This window comes from Ornithodoros turicata, chromosome 4 (assembly GCF_037126465.1).
Source record: "Ornithodoros turicata isolate Travis chromosome 4, ASM3712646v1, whole genome shotgun sequence".
NCBI lineage: Eukaryota > Metazoa > Arthropoda > Arachnida > Ixodida > Argasidae > Ornithodoros > Ornithodoros turicata.
Genome location: NC_088204.1, coordinates 59697347 through 59714451, shown reverse-complemented (window position 1 = coordinate 59714451; position 17105 = coordinate 59697347). Strand labels below are relative to the sequence as shown.

Below are 17105 nucleotides of genomic sequence, written 5' to 3'. Positions count from 1 at the left end.
GTGAGAACGCATGCAACGAGTTCTACACTATAGACCTAACGACATAACACAAAGAAAATCCTTTTCCTTTTGGTGTGACAGCACGCCTTTCTTAGTGCCTATCTGTGGGTGTGACCGTGCCTATGTAAGGTTGCTGAGGCTCACAATTTTGGCAGTGTACTATGCAGGATGAAGACAAATTCCTACACATATTTTCTTTTAAACTCTGCAAGGTGTAAGATTTCAATGTAAAATTGGTTGTGTGTGTAATGTACCCTATAGCAGCGCTCAAACAAAAGGTGCGCTGACACGGCTGAAAGACGTGTCCAGTTGGAGCTCCATAGGAACCTTTTCAATACTGGAGACAGTAATAAGGATGTCATACAGACGAAACTGAAACGTTGAAGTCGGAAACAGAACAGAAATTTGGGAGTAATGGGAATTGAAATGGAAAATGATAGCAAAGATATGCCTGCTACTCTTTCCTAAATAGAAGCAGTACACATTTTGGCATGCATATCAGGAGGTGGTACAAGTTCCAAGAAAGAAAAAAAAAAAATCTGAAAATCTTACTGGGTTCAAGAATGCAAGCTGAAAAATCAGCATTCAATGTTATGGGAGGTCTGGGGCTTGGTGCCATCATCCAGATGCAGATACTGTTTTTATTATTATTTCAGGGTTACATTTTTCAGAAAATACTTTGAGAATACATAGTTCAGATAAACTGAACAATAAAAATGCTTTTGGAAAATTGTTTTGGGCCATTTATTACCATTTTAAGAGCTACGTCCCCCTTAAACACACCTCACCCTGTGTAGGCTGATCCTTGTCTCATGTATTGTTTTAGTGCGGTTGTTGTGCCTTAACATGCAGCAGTGGCTGATTTGTGTGAAGCTGGTGTAATGTCAGGCACGTGACATGATTGGTTTTCAGTTGTGGAGGGTAAATAATGCTGACAAAGACTTTTAGTGGGCGTCCCTTAATGTTTTTTTTTGGGTGCAGGACAACAGTTCCCAAGTTGCATCGGTCTGCCAAGCAGTGCAAGCCGTCAACAATGTCTTCTTTGCCTTGCTTGTAAGTAGGGAAAACATGGCTTCCTGGAAAGGATGACGAAGAAACCATTAGATGTGTCATAAATTCTAAACCATTTGTTACCATCTGTAGGACTTGAGCCTTCACTTTGAAACGATCATTGTTCCGGAGTCTTTACAACGTGTTGGAGACAGCAGCGTTGCTGAAGTAGCCGCGGCACTACAGGCTTTCGGGGCCCCTCAAGCTCTGGAAGAGCTGCTCTCGCAGCTGCACACACAGGTAGCCCTCTAAGCTATCCTAGTCTGCATTTTGTGCACTCTTATATCTGTGTTACACGGGCATATCGATGATCATTGAAATGAATGACAGGCGTACTGAATTGTAAGTGACGCTGTTAAATTAGAAGTTATGTCTTATGAACGATTCAAACACAATTTTCAAAATAGTCTCAAATGTCTCAAAATTGTTTTTTGCCTCACATTTTTTATCACTATAGACACCTTTTGTTTACTAAAACTTATGTATATGATCATGACGGACATGATTAGCACCATTGGATGTGTAACCTCTCAAGAAACATTGGATAGGCCTGTGTTGCAGTGGCACAGCGTCAATGGTGCTCAAAATGCTCGATGCTTCAGTTATCTTTCAAGTATCTGTATGTCAGTGGTATTAGTCCTGTCAAAGCAGCTGTGGTTGTCTTTTTCTTTAGAATGTTCACTGAATGTTTACTGTGGCTTCAGTCTTTGAGGTCTTCGTTTCTCAACTAAGTTCCCAGCAGGAGCGTTTCAGTGTTCTCAGGTAGGAGGACAGTGAGCGTGTCTGGTCTTTTGATGAAGAGGAGCCTAAAAAGATTTGTAGGAACAGAACGTGCATAGGCAGAACAGTTGTTACCCTAAATATGCGAGATTGCCCAGTAAGAGAGCTTAAGCTAAGGAGTGCTTTGTTGCAAGACCGGAAATGTGCTGTGAAAAAAGGAAGCATTCAACCCCACAGCATCATTATTGCAGCATCCAACTGTGGAGAACCTGAGAGAGAAATTTCAAGGCCTCCTTGACAACAACCAGTCTACAAGCAGCTCAGGTTCGCTCCAGTGTCCCTCTGATCTGCATTTCTTTGCAGCCAGGCCCGAGTATTAATGGAAAAATACATTGTGCAGGCCTCAACCCAGGACAGATGCTTCTGCTGGGCTTCAATGGACTCTTTGCCAAACTAGGTCGCGAGCTGGCAACCCTGTACTCGACCATACAGAACACTAATGTGGAGTGGAACAACGTGGATGTTGTCTGGGGAGCCAAAGAGCTCTGTGTAAGCAGAAACAACGTTTTCATATAGACTTCTGCTTTTGCATGCGGAAAAATTACTGGGTAGTTTTAACCCTAGCTCTTCAATTTTGCATGCAAAATCACTGAACCGGCATTATTTCAGTGATCGTATTTAGGGTTCTTCATTTTTGGGTTTTATGATTTTTCAAATTCAAGGGGGAAATCAGGTGCTATTTACACACGAGAACTCGGGGAGAAATTGGGCACTACGATCTCAGTTTGATATGTCATCGGGGAGTTTTTGGGTGCAACGAAAAGCATATGAAACGAGCCACTGCTGTGACACTGGGACGAGAAAAAAGAATCTTTATATTTCCGCTCGGAACTGGGGCGGTGAATGACCGTGGTATTCAAACACATGTCCGAGTCCCACAAAAGCTCGTCATTTTTCTCCTGCAGGAGGGGATTATAAAAGCAGGACAAATAGGTTGTCACAAATAGCCCTCTTTGCTGATATTATGATTCTCTTTTCCGATGGTTTACCTAGAATGACAGGTTGAAGGACTGCAAGGATTTTGGGTAGTTATCGGGTTTTACCAAAATCCTTGAAAACTTGTTCAGGGGGGAACTATCGTGAAAAATCGGGTTCAATCTGAAAATGAAGAACCCTAATCAAATTCAGTGTATGGTGCCGATAGAGAAACATGAAAGGCAGTTTTACACCATTACAAGTATAACCATTTTATGCATTGATCTGGCATAACTTAGGGCACAGCATCAAAATACCTAAGCAAAGAGAATTCTTGCTTGTCTCTGACTTGTGTTTTTCAATATGTCAAACCTCATTATGCAGGCTTTTTTGTTCAGCAGCACCACATGAAACAAAAAGCTATGAGAGCAGCATAAATAACATTTTTGCAGGTGGCTTATGTGCCTAGGTGGGCATTCTCTCAAAAAGACTCTTAGTACTAGATTACTGATTAGTAGAGCTATGCAAGTATTCAAAATTTCAAATATGAAACGAATATCTGATGCTATTTGAATGCTATTTGCAACCTATTTTCAGTATTTGAAATTTTCGAATATTTTTGAAGTAGTACTGAATCAAGGTATCTCTATTGCCGTTCTACAAGTGGGCTTTGCCTCATTACATCCAAGATTTATGTGAAGCCCACTTCACATTACTGCCATTGTTCTTTTGGTGTGGCTTCAGCAAGTTGGCTTCAGCATTGGCTTCACAAATGTAAGGTGAAGCCTACTTTACATTGTTTACAATATTCTGTCACTATAGTCTACAATTTTGTGAGCTCATGGTCAACACTATACTCTGGGCATTGCAGGTTCCAGTAAATGTACTGCCAAGTTTTAGAGTTACGTTCAGCAGCAGATGGAAATATGTGCAGTTTCTCAAAAAAGTACAGGGCCTCGACCTTCAACTTTCACATAGCGATCGTTATCGTTATATATCTAAAGTTCGCACGCTCCAAAGTTGCTTTGGTAAGCTTGCGCAAGAGCTCCTGGCAAATCACGAGCCGAAGTGATGCATTTAACGCGCCTTATGGGATAACGACAAGGTGAAGATCGTGCCCTAGGAAATTCACAGTGTAAACATTGAAATGAATTTATGCGCACAAAGCCGGCTGCATGGAACATGTTGACTAACTCTCAATGCAGTTTATACCACTAATGCAGTTTACCATACACAACACAGAGGGACCCTTCTCTCACGATATGTGATGCTGGTTGAAAAGGCTCATATGTTTGGAGCAGATCATCATCTAATGAGCACAACACCAAAAAATGTTTCACTATGAGCTATTCGAAATTATTCGAATTGGGTCTTTTCTGAGCATTCAAACTCGATTTGCCATCTGAAGAAATTATTCGGATTCGATTCGCAGTGTAAAGGAAATATTCGTAAACTATTCGCAATGGAAATTTTGCTATTTGCACAGCTCTATTCATTAGTAGGGCCCAGAAAATTTAGGCAGTAAAAGCGACGAAAATAGGCAGGCATTTATAGGCAATAGGAGAGGTCTGGACTGTAAGGGGGATGTGGCAGCAACTCCCAGCCAAGTTCCTGTAAGGTGCGTGTCGTGAGATGCGCAGTATGCGGGCGTGCATTATCCTGTAGGAAGAGGACTCCTTTGGTGATGAGGCCCGATCGCTTTTGCTTCAGCGCCTTATGCACACCCCTGAGAACCTGGAAGTAATATGCACTATTGATGGTGGTACCACTGGGCAGAAAATCAACATGGACAACGTCAGCCTTGTCCCAGAAAACCGTGGTCATGACCTTACCCGCAGACGGGGTGCTTCGGAACTTCTTAAGAGCTGGCAAGCCCGGATGTTTCCACTGTTTTGATGCACATTTAGACTCAGGAGTGAAATGGTGCACCCACATTTCGTCGCACGTGATGATCCGATCAAGGAACGGCTGTCCTTCAGTATCGATTCGGTACCTTAGCTCTTGGGAGATTTCCAGTCTTCTCTGCTGGTCAAACACGGAGAGCTGCCTCGGGACCCAGCGGGCACTAACTTTCTGAAACTGGAGGTGTTCATGAATGATAGTGTTCAACGCTCCCACAGAAAGGTCCGTCTTTCGAGCCAGTTCGAGACATGTTATCCGTCGGTCCTTGAGGATCAGGCACTCCACAAGTTGGAAGTTCTCAGGAACTCTGACACTGGGCTCTGAGCCGCCCTGGCTGGGATCGTCCTGCTGTGATGTACGGCCGTCTCAAAACCGTTTGCACCACTCAAACGCTTTGCTGCGGCTAAATGTATTGTGGTCATACTGAGCCTGAAGTGTTCTGTGAATTTCAGACGACTTTACACCTTCATTCACGAGAAACTTCATGACAATTCGCAGTTCAATGTGCGCGCTCACCTCGTTGTCGGCCATCCTGTCCAGCACGTGTCTTCTGTTTTGTAGAAAACTTCGGACCTGTCGCGTGTGAAAATGACGAAAAGGAAGTAGCGCGAGCCATTTGTACACTCAGGAGACAGAAAGTCCTGGTTTGACTTGAACACCCCAGAGAGGCCTAATCTTTGGATGAAATGTACGCAGAAAAGGGATAAAAGGTGCAAACACGCAATTACGAAAAGCAAAATGCAGCACTCAGCACAAGCCTGAAAGCCGCATCCGCACTTACACCTTTAAAAAAAGGCTTTTATGGCGTCTAAAAATGTTAAAATAGGCTACAATCCAATAGAGTCGATAAAAAGGCAGGCCCGAAAATGTTGTATTTAGGTGTTTGTAGGCATTTATAGGCAAATGCCTATAAATCTGGGCCCTACTATTTAGGAATTACCTAAAACGCATTAATTAACGCTTTAATTATGGGCTTTCACGCAAAAGTGAGATAGCAGAATTGGATACAATCCTCGTTAGAAGCCATTCTATCTTTTAAGAAACCTGAAATGAGTACATACTTTGAAATAGCCATCACCACATTTTTCTATGCAAATGAGCCGAAACCGCATGAATCAGAGGCGTAGGGAGGACAGCACTCATTCCACTCCAGAGGCCCACATGCTTTGGACGATGAGCATGTGATGGACATGATTGGAGTAGGTAGTGATCCGCTGTCCAGATGAACTGGTTTGCATCCGAGATTAGCCTCAGACAGCGAAGATCGCTTGCTCCTGAGGCGCGTTATTTCGGCTCATTGGCATATCAAAATTTAGTGATGGATATTTCAACGTGTGTGCCCGTTTCAGGATTTAAAAAAAAAATTGAACGGCTTTCAGTGACAATTATCTCCCGTTCTGCTAACTCACCTTTGCCCAAAAGCCCTTAATTAAAGTAGCACAGAAGTCATTTTTAACACCCTATTTTCTTTCTATAAAACTGTTAAGCAGGCCAGTAAGATGCACCATGAGAAGTAATTCACCCCACAGAGTCATAATTAGCGCGGAAATTGAATTTAAAGCACGCCGCAAAAAACGACTGTGCGCAACGGTGGTGAAGAGCAGTACCAGCCTGTGATCTGCCTGCGACCTCGCGCTGACGCTACAGAGTCCGTGCTTGCTGATAGGTTCAGAGAAATGTTGTCTGCTACTTAGTTGTCGTCTGCTACTCAGCTGTTCGGGGTTCTGAAATAGCGTTGGTCCTGGCTCAGTCATGATTCGGCCACTCCTTCTATCCCCAATTCCTGAGGGAACTGGGAAAGCTGGTTTATGGCGGCAAAGGGACAGGGTGCTATCTCCCACTGGCCAGTGAACCAGAACGCGTGGACCCTGTAACACCATCTGTGACGTGGCATCATGCTTCTCCCCATCGTTATACCCGGAGTGGCGAGTTAAGGGTAAACGCGCAGAGCGAGGTAGTAAATCTCGGTTATAACAGCCCCACTTATAACGAATCTTCGGTTATAACGAATGCCTCACGAACGATAGTCAAAAGTTGTATTGAGTCTATGGAAATTGCCCCCGCCTATTATGAACGAATTGCCGGGGAGCCTTCGGTTACTACGACCGAAAGAGCTCCCTCGACCACTGGAGAAGGCGAGCGCGCGACGTCAGACGCCGCTTGCACGTGACCTCGCTTTGCAGCCAATGCGCTTTCACCATCAGTGCGCGCTGCACGTGCACCCGTTTGGCAGCGGCGTCTTCCTTGCCAAGGCTTTTTTTGGTGTGACTTTTGATCTGACTGACGGCTGTCAGTCTTTCGAGGAGTTCGCGACAGCAGATGACGACGCACAGGCCGTCGCGGACTTCAGTGATTCGGACATCATTGCCGACGTGCGCCCGCCGCCAAACGAACTTTCCGATGACGATGATGATGACACAGTGTCTTCCCCTCCTTACATTTTAACTACAGCGGAGGCACTCAAGTACGTTGCTTCGCTCCGCGATTTTGTGTACGCGAAGGCGCTCGCCGCGGCCCACCTGGACCACCTTGATGACTTAGAAAACGCCGTGATCTCCGCAACTGTGTATAAACAGGCGCCATTAACGATGTATTTTCAATGAACGGCATACATGACTCGTGTTTCTTACACTGCTGGCCTTTTGGATCAAATTTTTTGTCCATTCCATTTATAGCGAACTTCGGATATAATGAACGGGTTGCGCGCGACCGTCGAGTTCGTTATAACCGAGATTTACTATGTTTATATGAGTTCTGGGAAACAAATTGCACACATCAAAACCTTTCGTGCTATTCGGTAGATTGACACACACATTTTCATTAGACGTCTTCATCTGAATTTTTTTCAGATGGCCCTCTGTACTCCTTTAAGGAGTTAATTCATGAGTTCTAGGTAATTTGTCATCTAGTAGTTACATACTTCTTCTTTGCTTGTCATTGTGCATGTTTTTCATTATTGGGATCTGTCATTATGACTGTGGTGACATGTTATTAACCCAAGCTTGAAAGTGTGTCAGATTGAGCAGGGGTAGATCTTAACTTGAGTGCACATGATATGTCCAATGACAGGCTGTGCAGCTAGGTGATGAACGACAGCTCTCACATCTTGAAGACACCCTCCTGGTGCACTCAGTATGTGTGATGCAGCAGTTCTTCTGTTGCCAACTGCCTTCTGGGTCCAGGGATCAAATGCTGGCCTCGATGAGGTTCTTCTTGGCTGACTTCTACCGCAACCAGGTCAGCCATTGTGCCATTTAGGTCATGATCATCTAGCCTGAACCGGCTTATTTTCTAATGTAAGCAACATAAAATGGGGCTGGAGCTGACCATCTCTATACATAGTAAGATAGGTAGGACAGAAACAATTATTTGCTCAGCCCGAACCTGCAAGTGAAATACTATGAGAGCTTTTGTAATTTTCGTGACGAGGAAAGCCTGAGCTTGGGCAATGCACACAAAGTACCCGGGATCTGGGACCTTTCCTCGTCGTCGATCTTGTCCTCCATTAAGCCTGCGTGTGTGTTGTTCTATTTTGTAAACTTGTACTGCAGCTTTGTGCTTAACATCTGGAGATGTCTCTTTATGGGACAGCGGGACACCTGTGTCCCACATTTCTTATTTGCCTGCTTTTAATGCTGCAATAAAAAAGAAGGTAATAGAACAAAAACATAGTTTTGAGTTACACTTCGCGATCAAAACTTGAGGGTTACTTGAGGACGTATAAGTTCCCAGGCAGCAGCAACTTAGCGAGAAAAATATTTCTGGAGTGGCTCTAGGGTAGCTTTACGTGGTGGAGGAGGATTTCACCTTCGTTTTCACTCTCCCAAATGCACTACCAAAGGTAGAATTTCGGGGGTGGGGGTTGAATACGTGAAAGCTCCCGTTAGCTATGGCACTGCTAGGGGGCACCAGATGGTTCACAGCTAGGACCTCATTAAATGCGGAGTCACAAACAGAGGTTTGGTTGTGCTACAGCGATGTGCTTCTCCATGCCTTGTGTAGTTCATCGATCATGTTGTGATACAATGCAGGTGGCGGGGTTGTCATCTCTATGTGTCGCAACAGCTCTCTGCTCACTGATTGGTCCAGCAGACAGAGAAAGTCCCATCACTCTTGAGTCCATGGTTCCTCTGTCACCGCACCCAGCAGTTGTTTCTGTAGAGACATCGGCCACTCGAAGAGCTCTCCTATCGCGTCTGGAGCGAGCACAGCTGGCTCTCCAAGGCCGTATGCAGAGGGCACAGCTAGAGCTGAATGCCCACCAATGGCTTCACCAGGAGGTGCTGCCCCCCACGGGCACCATTCCGACGGGACCTTCACGGCTAGTGCTGTTGGCAGAGCTCCGAAAGGTAATGCCATCACCAAAACTCTATAAGTTACTCAAAAGACGTAATTAAGTTATAGTTGCATGGCTCGGAAAGTAGTTCAATTACAGGACAAGTTACCGATACCAAACTGTAACTCAATTACAGTTACTCATCGAATGTAATTAAGTTGCTCAGGTGGTGTCTATTTAAACTGGTCGGATATTACAACGTCCCCACAACCTTTTCAGAACCAGTGTGTACAAAACAGTATATTTCGGCAGAAGCAAGAAAGCACATCTAACATTGATGTTAAATTATCCACTCCATGGCATCGATTGTGGTATTCGTAATTAATAATAATAATTTTATTTTTGATGAGGTGCCCATGAACAACTGGAGGGTCTGGGAAATGGTGCACCAAAGATACAAGAAAAATACAAAAGCAGACATACATGAAACGTATTAGACATGAAACTGCAAACTTAAGTACTAAAAGGGGTCATTACTCATTAAAGGGGTTGTGACACTTTGAGAGATGCTGTTCATTACACATTCATGTGACTGACACAATCACCAGCAATGTCTGTTAGCTGACCATCTAGGTCAGAACACTCGAACCCTGAAGGTTTGCCATGGTATTGGGAATATTTCCAATTGTGTGTGGTGGAGCCAAAGAAAGCGACCTTCCTTTGTTAACTTGATGTTGACATACAAGCTTACCGTATTTACTCGGAAAGACTCAAGAATTCAATACGGTCCTTCACAATCCACTTCGTCCAATCCAAGACGGGGCAAAGAATGGATGGCAGCGTGGCAGTAATAGCTCCCCATAGAATGCATAGTTTGAGATAGTTCACACACAGCACTGGGCACAATGCAAATGAAATTGAGAGGACCAATAAAAATGCAACGTTATGCATTCCAGCAGGCCAATCAGGGGCCTTCCTGCTTGACTCGTCTTTCAGCGGGACAGGGCTGCCATCGACTTCTACTGGTTTTCTGCCCGACGCCCAGTTATTTGTAGCCTGAAATAACTAAAGCAACGTTTGGTTAAAAAAAAAAAAAAGAACTCTTCATACGTCGCTCATATTAATTCAAAGGGCTATGTAAACAAAGCCCACCGCGTTGCACTTACAACCCCCATCGGTGTTCGGTATCGGCCAACGGAAAAGTTGGCAACCCTATTGCCAATACAGTCGACCCCCGTTTATCCAGACTTATTACGGCACTAACTTCAGGAGCATTACTCAAAAAAACACCAGAGCAGCTCTGAATGCATTTTGGACCTCTTGGAGTGTCACCACACATGCTTCTTCAGTGTCGTAATTGCAATTGACAATATCAACGATGTCTTCATCAGAAATGATGGCACACGTTTCATCATAGCCATCCACATTGAGGTACTCGAAATCTGCTGGTGGACTTTTTGACTGACTTACCTACTTTCAGACTGAATGTCCTTCCTTCGTCTGCAGCTTCAAACGAATGGTCTGGTCGTCACCCCGCATGGGTACAATGGGAAATAGGGAAGTCGTTGAAGCATAGTACGGGGTAGTTCACTCTACCCTCAAGGTTGTCACTCCCGCGGGCGAAAATGTATGTCGCACACTGACTCCGACCCAAGACCGGATAAGAGAGGCAGGTTGTTGGGTACTTTCCTATAGTGGTTCCTGGAAATTCTTGTCCGAATTTGGAAGCTAAAATGCATGGACTGAAATCTGTCACCACGATTTTTGTTCGGATAGCACGGCATCTGGATAAGTGAAGCCAGGATAAAACGGGGCTCGACTGTACAAACGTACACTGTCGGTAGTCCAACTAAACAGGCCTTCAGCAGTGTTGCTTAACATTTGGAGCTAATTTCCACCACCTTCCTTTTGTACAGTCTCTTCAGATGCTGTGTTGCGCGGAAAACAGTGTGCAGGAATCGTGGGAGGCACAGAGAACACTGTGTCAAGCTGTGGAGCAGAGGCTACGTTGGGCGACAGGAGCTAATCCAGGCTTAGCTCATACGCAGCAATGCTTTGAGGAATCACACGCCCTCTGGGAGCATCACCTGCAGGTTAGTGGAGTAAGCTGTTTGCTGCTGGCAGGTTCCACACCAGGTTCCAAACCGAAATAGCTGCCCCACTCATTATTTCTTCTTGTACCTCCATTTTTGTTTCGAGTTTCAGCACTGACGTTACTGTGGAAAGTGACCTTATGTGTAGAAATTACAATTTTCTGAACTTGAAGCGGGATAAAAAAAATTGAGTAATAGAACAGCCTGAAAATTTGGAGGACCACAAAAATGGACTTTATTACACTAGAGTTGGCCTAAAAGCAGCCTTGTTTTAGACTGTTTTAGGCAGGTTCAGGCTTAAATGTTGCATTTATGCACGATGATATCCTCTTGCATATGTGGGAAGTGTTGTGCGACACCAGCATTGCCCAGGTTGGTGGTGTGTTACTTATGCGAGAGTGTGATGTGAATAAACATCACAGTTCTGTAGTGCACAGTGTACCACATCTACTGTGCAGGATAAAACAACTCCAATTGCAATTAAGTATACTGGGTCTAAAATTGCGTTCGAGCTGAAATTTCGCATATCCCTCGCTCTCCAAACAACGGTTGTCCCCTTCCTTGTCATTGTATAGAATGAATCAACGCTGGCACGTGAGGTACGTGAGTCGTGTGAGGGCCTCCTGCAACTGGAGGCCCAACGTCCTGGAGCCCCAGAGGCACAGGCATGGGATGGAGCCTTACTGGCCCTGCTCAACCGCTGCCAGGAGAGCTGTCTCCTGTTGGAAGGAGCTCATCTGTCCTCGGCCATCACCCCCATTGAGGAGCAGTTGCTGGCTTTGATCCCCGAAGGAGTGCCACAGGCCATCACAGAGTGGCTAAGAGCACTACTTGGAAAGGTCAGTTACTTTTTTGTTTCTTTGTGCGGTTAACCCTCATGGTGCTCCAGAGAGAATCGTTGGTCCATATGGTACTATTTATTTTGCAAATATGTTTGTGAGGGCGTTTATTAGAGCAAATTTTGAAGTGAAGCATTTGGTGGCAGCAGATTTCGTGAGCGTTGGAAGGTGGGTGCAGATGGCTGCTGCCTTCCCCTTTCATGCATGGAGACCTGGCAGGGTGTCCAGTATTCCATATCGTAAGGCACACCTTTCTAGGGTTTGCATTTTCACTTGTATGAATTTTGCATACTCCACATAACACTTTCTCAAGCGATAGTGAAAATCTGTTACTTTGCATATAAATATGTTCAGTGGTACCATCACTGCCCCTCTGACAAACGTAACGATGTGACAACAACAACATATTCCAAACCTAGTCGTGCTCACTTCTGTTATTCACGTAGAGAAAGGGTCACAGTTTTCAAACGTACCACCTGCGAGTAGTAGCTACTTTTGAGACAGTTGCGCGCCGTATGTTGCGTGTAGTGCTTTATTATGCCCTTTTTCTGCATGCATGAAGTTCTTAGTGCAACACTCTTTCAAACTTGTACCTCCTGTGGAGAGGAACTTTTGACACCGTTGGCGGGTCTTCCTTCTTCACTCCCTGACAATCTGTTTAAGGGCACTTCTATGTTTAGTAGAAAAGCTATTGGGGAATTTTGATTATGGCAAAAGCTGCAGAGTGTTATCTCTGTGTTACAGGTGGACCTGGGTACGAGCCGCAAGCAGTTGGAGGAGGCAAAAGCTGCAAGAAACACGGCGAGGGATGCCCTTCGCAACAAGGTACAGCTCAGGGTTGATTCACACGATGCAACTTTTTAGCTGCAACCCGGTTCCCGTAACAGTTGCGCTCAACTGTAGTTGCACTGGTTGCACCAAATAGCTATGTACTTTATGCAAATAGCTATACAAATATACAAATAGCTATGTACTTCAAGCTATGTACTTTATGCGGTACTGAAAATACTTTGAGTACTTTCCCATCAGGTACTGAAGTACCCGACTTAAACTCTCTTGACTTGGGTCTTTTTTCCTGAAATTATGCCTTCTTGCGTGTTATTCTCAGAGATTAGCACCAGAACACTGCACACTGGGAAGATGGATCAATTAGGCTATAACAATACTTTGCACGTAAATGGAAATTGACATTTTGTTCAGTTCATATTCACATGTAAGCGGGGCTTCATAACTAGCACGTTCCAGAAATGCTTGCCAAAATTTTGTTAAAACATGAGAGCGTACTAATTACTTTAACACCTTGTGCAATTACTAAACTATGAAGCTCTAAGTGACATAAAATATATTTTTAACGTTACTCGATCAGTACTCTGGAGTACTGTGCGTAGCACATTGTACTTTACTTCAGGTACATTTGCGATGTGGTACTGTGTACTGTACTAAAAGAACCAAAGATGCCCGGTACTCTACTTTAAGTACAGTTATGTGGTGCTTTACCCATCACTGATTGTGATGCACGTTCAGGTGATGTGGCTCCGTGCCGAGGTTCTGGGTCAGCACCACAAGCTCATGTCAGAAGTGCGCTCCTTGCTCAAGGCTCTTGCCCGTCAAGAAGGGAATGGCAGGGGTCTTATCCAAGAATATTTGTCGTTCTATCGTGGCTTCTCGGAACAAGCTTCCCAGCTGGTGAGGGATCTGTTGACAGCAGCAGAGGTCTCTGAGCCCTTGCACAAACGGCTGGATGATCTGCGCTCCCTTGCCCCCAAGGTGTATGCAGGACTCACTGGGCTCGTTCAAGGTAAGCTCCTTATTCTTGGTATAAATATAATGAATGCTATATCTTTTTTCACATAATTTCCCGATGTTTTCTTTTTCAAAAGGGTTTAATTAAACTTTATCTTATAAAGTCGAAGACAGTCCAATAGACCATTTGCAAAAGTCCCAGGGAGCAGCGCACGCCCTGGCAGGGTGTGCCGGGAAATGCGGTGCAAAATGACAGCGATTTGCTTTTTCTATCATCTGCGATCGTCGTCGTCGTCGTACTGGTGTATGCACCGTCGCTGTCGTTTTGCACCGCATTTCCCGGCACGCCCTGCCAAGGCGTGCGCTGCTCCCTGGAACTTTTGCAAATTGCCTATTTAGTTTAGATAAATCGAGAAATTTGTTAACCGCGTACCCGCAAAGGGCAGCTTTATCAGGTGAGGTGCCAGCGGAGACGTGATGTTTTTACTCGGGATTTAATCTGCTTGTCTCTGGTGCTGCAATATCACATGCAGTTGCATTAGCTCACATTACCTCAGAATGCAATTCTGTGTGTATGCTTGTAATATCTCTTATATTACTTGGAATCCAGTACAGTAAACACCCGATAACTCGAAGTCGTAAAAACAGGAAAAAATTTCGAGATAAGCAGGGTTTCGAGTTAAGTGAACTGCGCAAAATTACGGTGCCACGATGTTATCACAATGCACTATGTTATGAAACGTAAAAAAAAGCGTTCCTACAGTAATAGGATTCGTGAACAATTCCAAAACCATTTATTTTTTAACATAATCTGAGACGGAATAACTCCATAATAGCAATCTGCTTGGCATTCGCGTCTGGGAACAAGAAAGCATCTTCAAGCACTTCAATGCAACGCATGAGACGCTTCTCCCGGCACGTCACTAGCACTACCGTGGGCACATCACAGCCACTGAACTAGTTTGCTGGCTCCGGTACGGCGGTGGAAGACCAGAAACCCGCATGAACGAAACAGTTCACGATAATGGCTTGATGAACTTGCCAGGCCTTTGATAAGTGCCACCTTCTGCTCTAAAGTCAGGGACTTCCATGTGCGTTGTTCAGCCATCACGCTGCGAAGGACGAAGCGACACTGAGATGCTCGGATGAATGCAGAGGAGGAAAAGGAGGAGGAGTGACGTTGGGTGGAAAGGGGAGTGCGATCTGCCTGCCACAGCTAGCGGCGCGTGAGTCACTAGGACTGAAAGGCTTTGACCTTGACCTAGCCTGGGGGACCGAAGAAAGCATGTTACCAGCCGTAGGTATGCTGACCTACCGGTGATGGAATTTCGAGATATCCGTACTCGGGCAAAAAAAGCTTCGACTTAAAAGGGCCCAAATACAAAGGAAACATTGGGACAAGGATCGGGATGCAAAAAAAATTCGAGATAACCGATATTTCGAGATAAGCGAGTTCGAGTTAACGGGGGTTTACTGTAGTTTTAAGTTGCTTTACTGTACTGCTGGTTTGGTCTATTTGAACATAAAAGTAATATGCAAGCAAGCTGGTGTATATAATTGACTTTGTCAATATGCCCCTGAGCTTGGGGAAATGAAACATAACAGCACATGACACAACTGCAGCACATTGAGCACATACGCGCAAATTGTTGAGACGATCTCATCGTTTAGGAAGGGATATACGAGGGTGGTTCCATAAGTTTCCGGCCCGAGGTAGAAAATGTGCGCGAATTTGAAAATGCGATTAAGGATGCGTGGCGCTATCTGTTGGAGGGCCGTAGCACCTTCCTCAACCCTCTCCATGCTTTTGTCGGTTGGAGAGCGGCATTTCAAACAGCAAGGGTGCACTCTTCAGTTAAAATGGAAAAAATCGAGTACCGCGCTGTGATAAAATTATTGACAAAAGAGGGACTTTCGCCTAAAGAAATTAAAGCGCGACTGGACAACATGTGCAGGGAAGCCTCTCCGTCGTACATAACGGTAAAAGACTGGGCTAAGCAGTTTCGACTGGGCCGAGAGTCCATTGAAGATGATCCACGCGATGGTCATCCAGTGGAAGTGGTGACACAAGAAAATTTGTCTCTTGTCGAGGAGGAAGTGCTGAGGTGCTACAGGTGTGCTACAGGTGTCTGAAGGTGAAGGAAATCTCAGAAAGGCTGGGGCTTTCCAAAACAACCGTTTTTCGCATCATCGGCGAGGGCCTTCACATGAAAAAGGTCAGTGCGAGATGGGTGCCATGACTTCTCTCATCAGTTCAAAAGCAACAGCGCGTCGTCTGTGCCAAAGAGTTTTTGGAGCTCTGTCAAGAGAACAAAGAAGAAATATTGAAGTCAGTTGTCACAGGGGATGAGACTATGGTGCTCTACTATGATCCCCTATCGAAAAAGGAGTCGATGGAACGGCGCAAACCAGGAGAAGCACAGCCAAGGAAGCACAGCACAGAAGAAAAGCCAAGGTCACACAATCCACAAAGAAGATCATGGCAACAATATTTTGGGATTGTCACGGGATCCTCCTCATTGACTTCAAAGAGAGGAACACCACAGTGAATGCGACTTATTATGCTTCACTCCTGCACCGACTGCGAGACGCCATCAAGGAAAAGAGGCGCGGCAGGTTGAGTCGAAGTGTCCGGTTGCTCCAGGACAATGCCCCTGTCCACACGGCTTCTGTTGCCAAGGCTGCACTGAAGGAGTGCGGCTTCGAAGAAATCCTCCACCCATCCTACAGTCCAGACTTGGCACCGAGTGACTACTTCCTGTTCGCAAACTTGAAGAGGGATCTCAGAGGACGGAGATTTCAAAACGGTAGTGAGGTGCAAGAGGCAGTTTTCCAGCGTCTTGCGGACAAAACTTCGGACTATTTTTTCAAGCGTATAAGAATGCTGGCTGAAAGGTGTTAAAAGTGCATCGAAGTTAAGGGTGACTATGTCGAAAAGTGATACACTTGTTTCGTCTCTATGACTATTAAAAGTTGGTCGGGCCGGAAACTTATGGAACCACCCTCGTATCTCGTTAGTTTATGCTAATGCTTTCCTTCATCTTTCACACAATTACAGGAGTATTCTCGCCTAAGGGATCACTAGGGCTTCTAACTAGCTTTGACAATGCTTCCTGCACGCGCAGCAGGTGTGTTCTAGATGCCACTTAGAAACGCATCCTGGTCACCTAAACAACATGACGTAACAGTCAAGAGTATTGCAATCACAACTGCTTTTTTGGCGACTGTAGCTATGGAGACGAGCCACCATCGGCCACATGGGCAGCCACTGGTAGCCACAGAAAGCCTGTGCTTTAAAATCGTCTGCGGCGATTGGCGACACTGTACTATGTCTATATGTGAAGGATTGAGAGGAGGCATTAAACAGGCCTTACGTACCTAGGCGGTGTTGGCACTGCCAAGGCTATACGCTATGCAAGTAGTTCAGCTGTCTGTGCAGCTTCCTAGTTTCCTTTTTTCCCTTATTGCCTGTGTAAGAACATCATTGGTTCCTCTCCCAAAAGGGGG

The 17105-nt window shown here is 45.1% G+C and overlaps 1 protein-coding gene across 4 annotated transcripts in view; it reads left to right on the top strand.

Moving 5' to 3' along the window:
• The window catches only part of LOC135391622 (serine/threonine-protein kinase SMG1-like), an 87577-nt gene that overhangs the window by 63594 nt on the left and 6878 nt on the right, over positions 1-17105 (top strand). For all 4 annotated transcript variants that reach the window (XM_064621944.1, XM_064621947.1, XM_064621946.1 and 1 more), the window contains 10 exons: positions 982-1053; positions 1144-1290; positions 2022-2094; positions 2171-2319; positions 7717-7884; positions 8679-8996; positions 10840-11016; positions 11592-11855; positions 12600-12680; positions 13380-13653. In XM_064621944.1, coding sequence (XP_064478014.1) covers positions 982-1053; positions 1144-1290; positions 2022-2094; positions 2171-2319; positions 7717-7884; positions 8679-8996; positions 10840-11016; positions 11592-11855; positions 12600-12680; positions 13380-13653 — 1723 coding nt within the window. The remainder of the gene's footprint in view (positions 1-981; positions 1054-1143; positions 1291-2021; positions 2095-2170; positions 2320-7716; positions 7885-8678; positions 8997-10839; positions 11017-11591; positions 11856-12599; positions 12681-13379; positions 13654-17105) is intronic.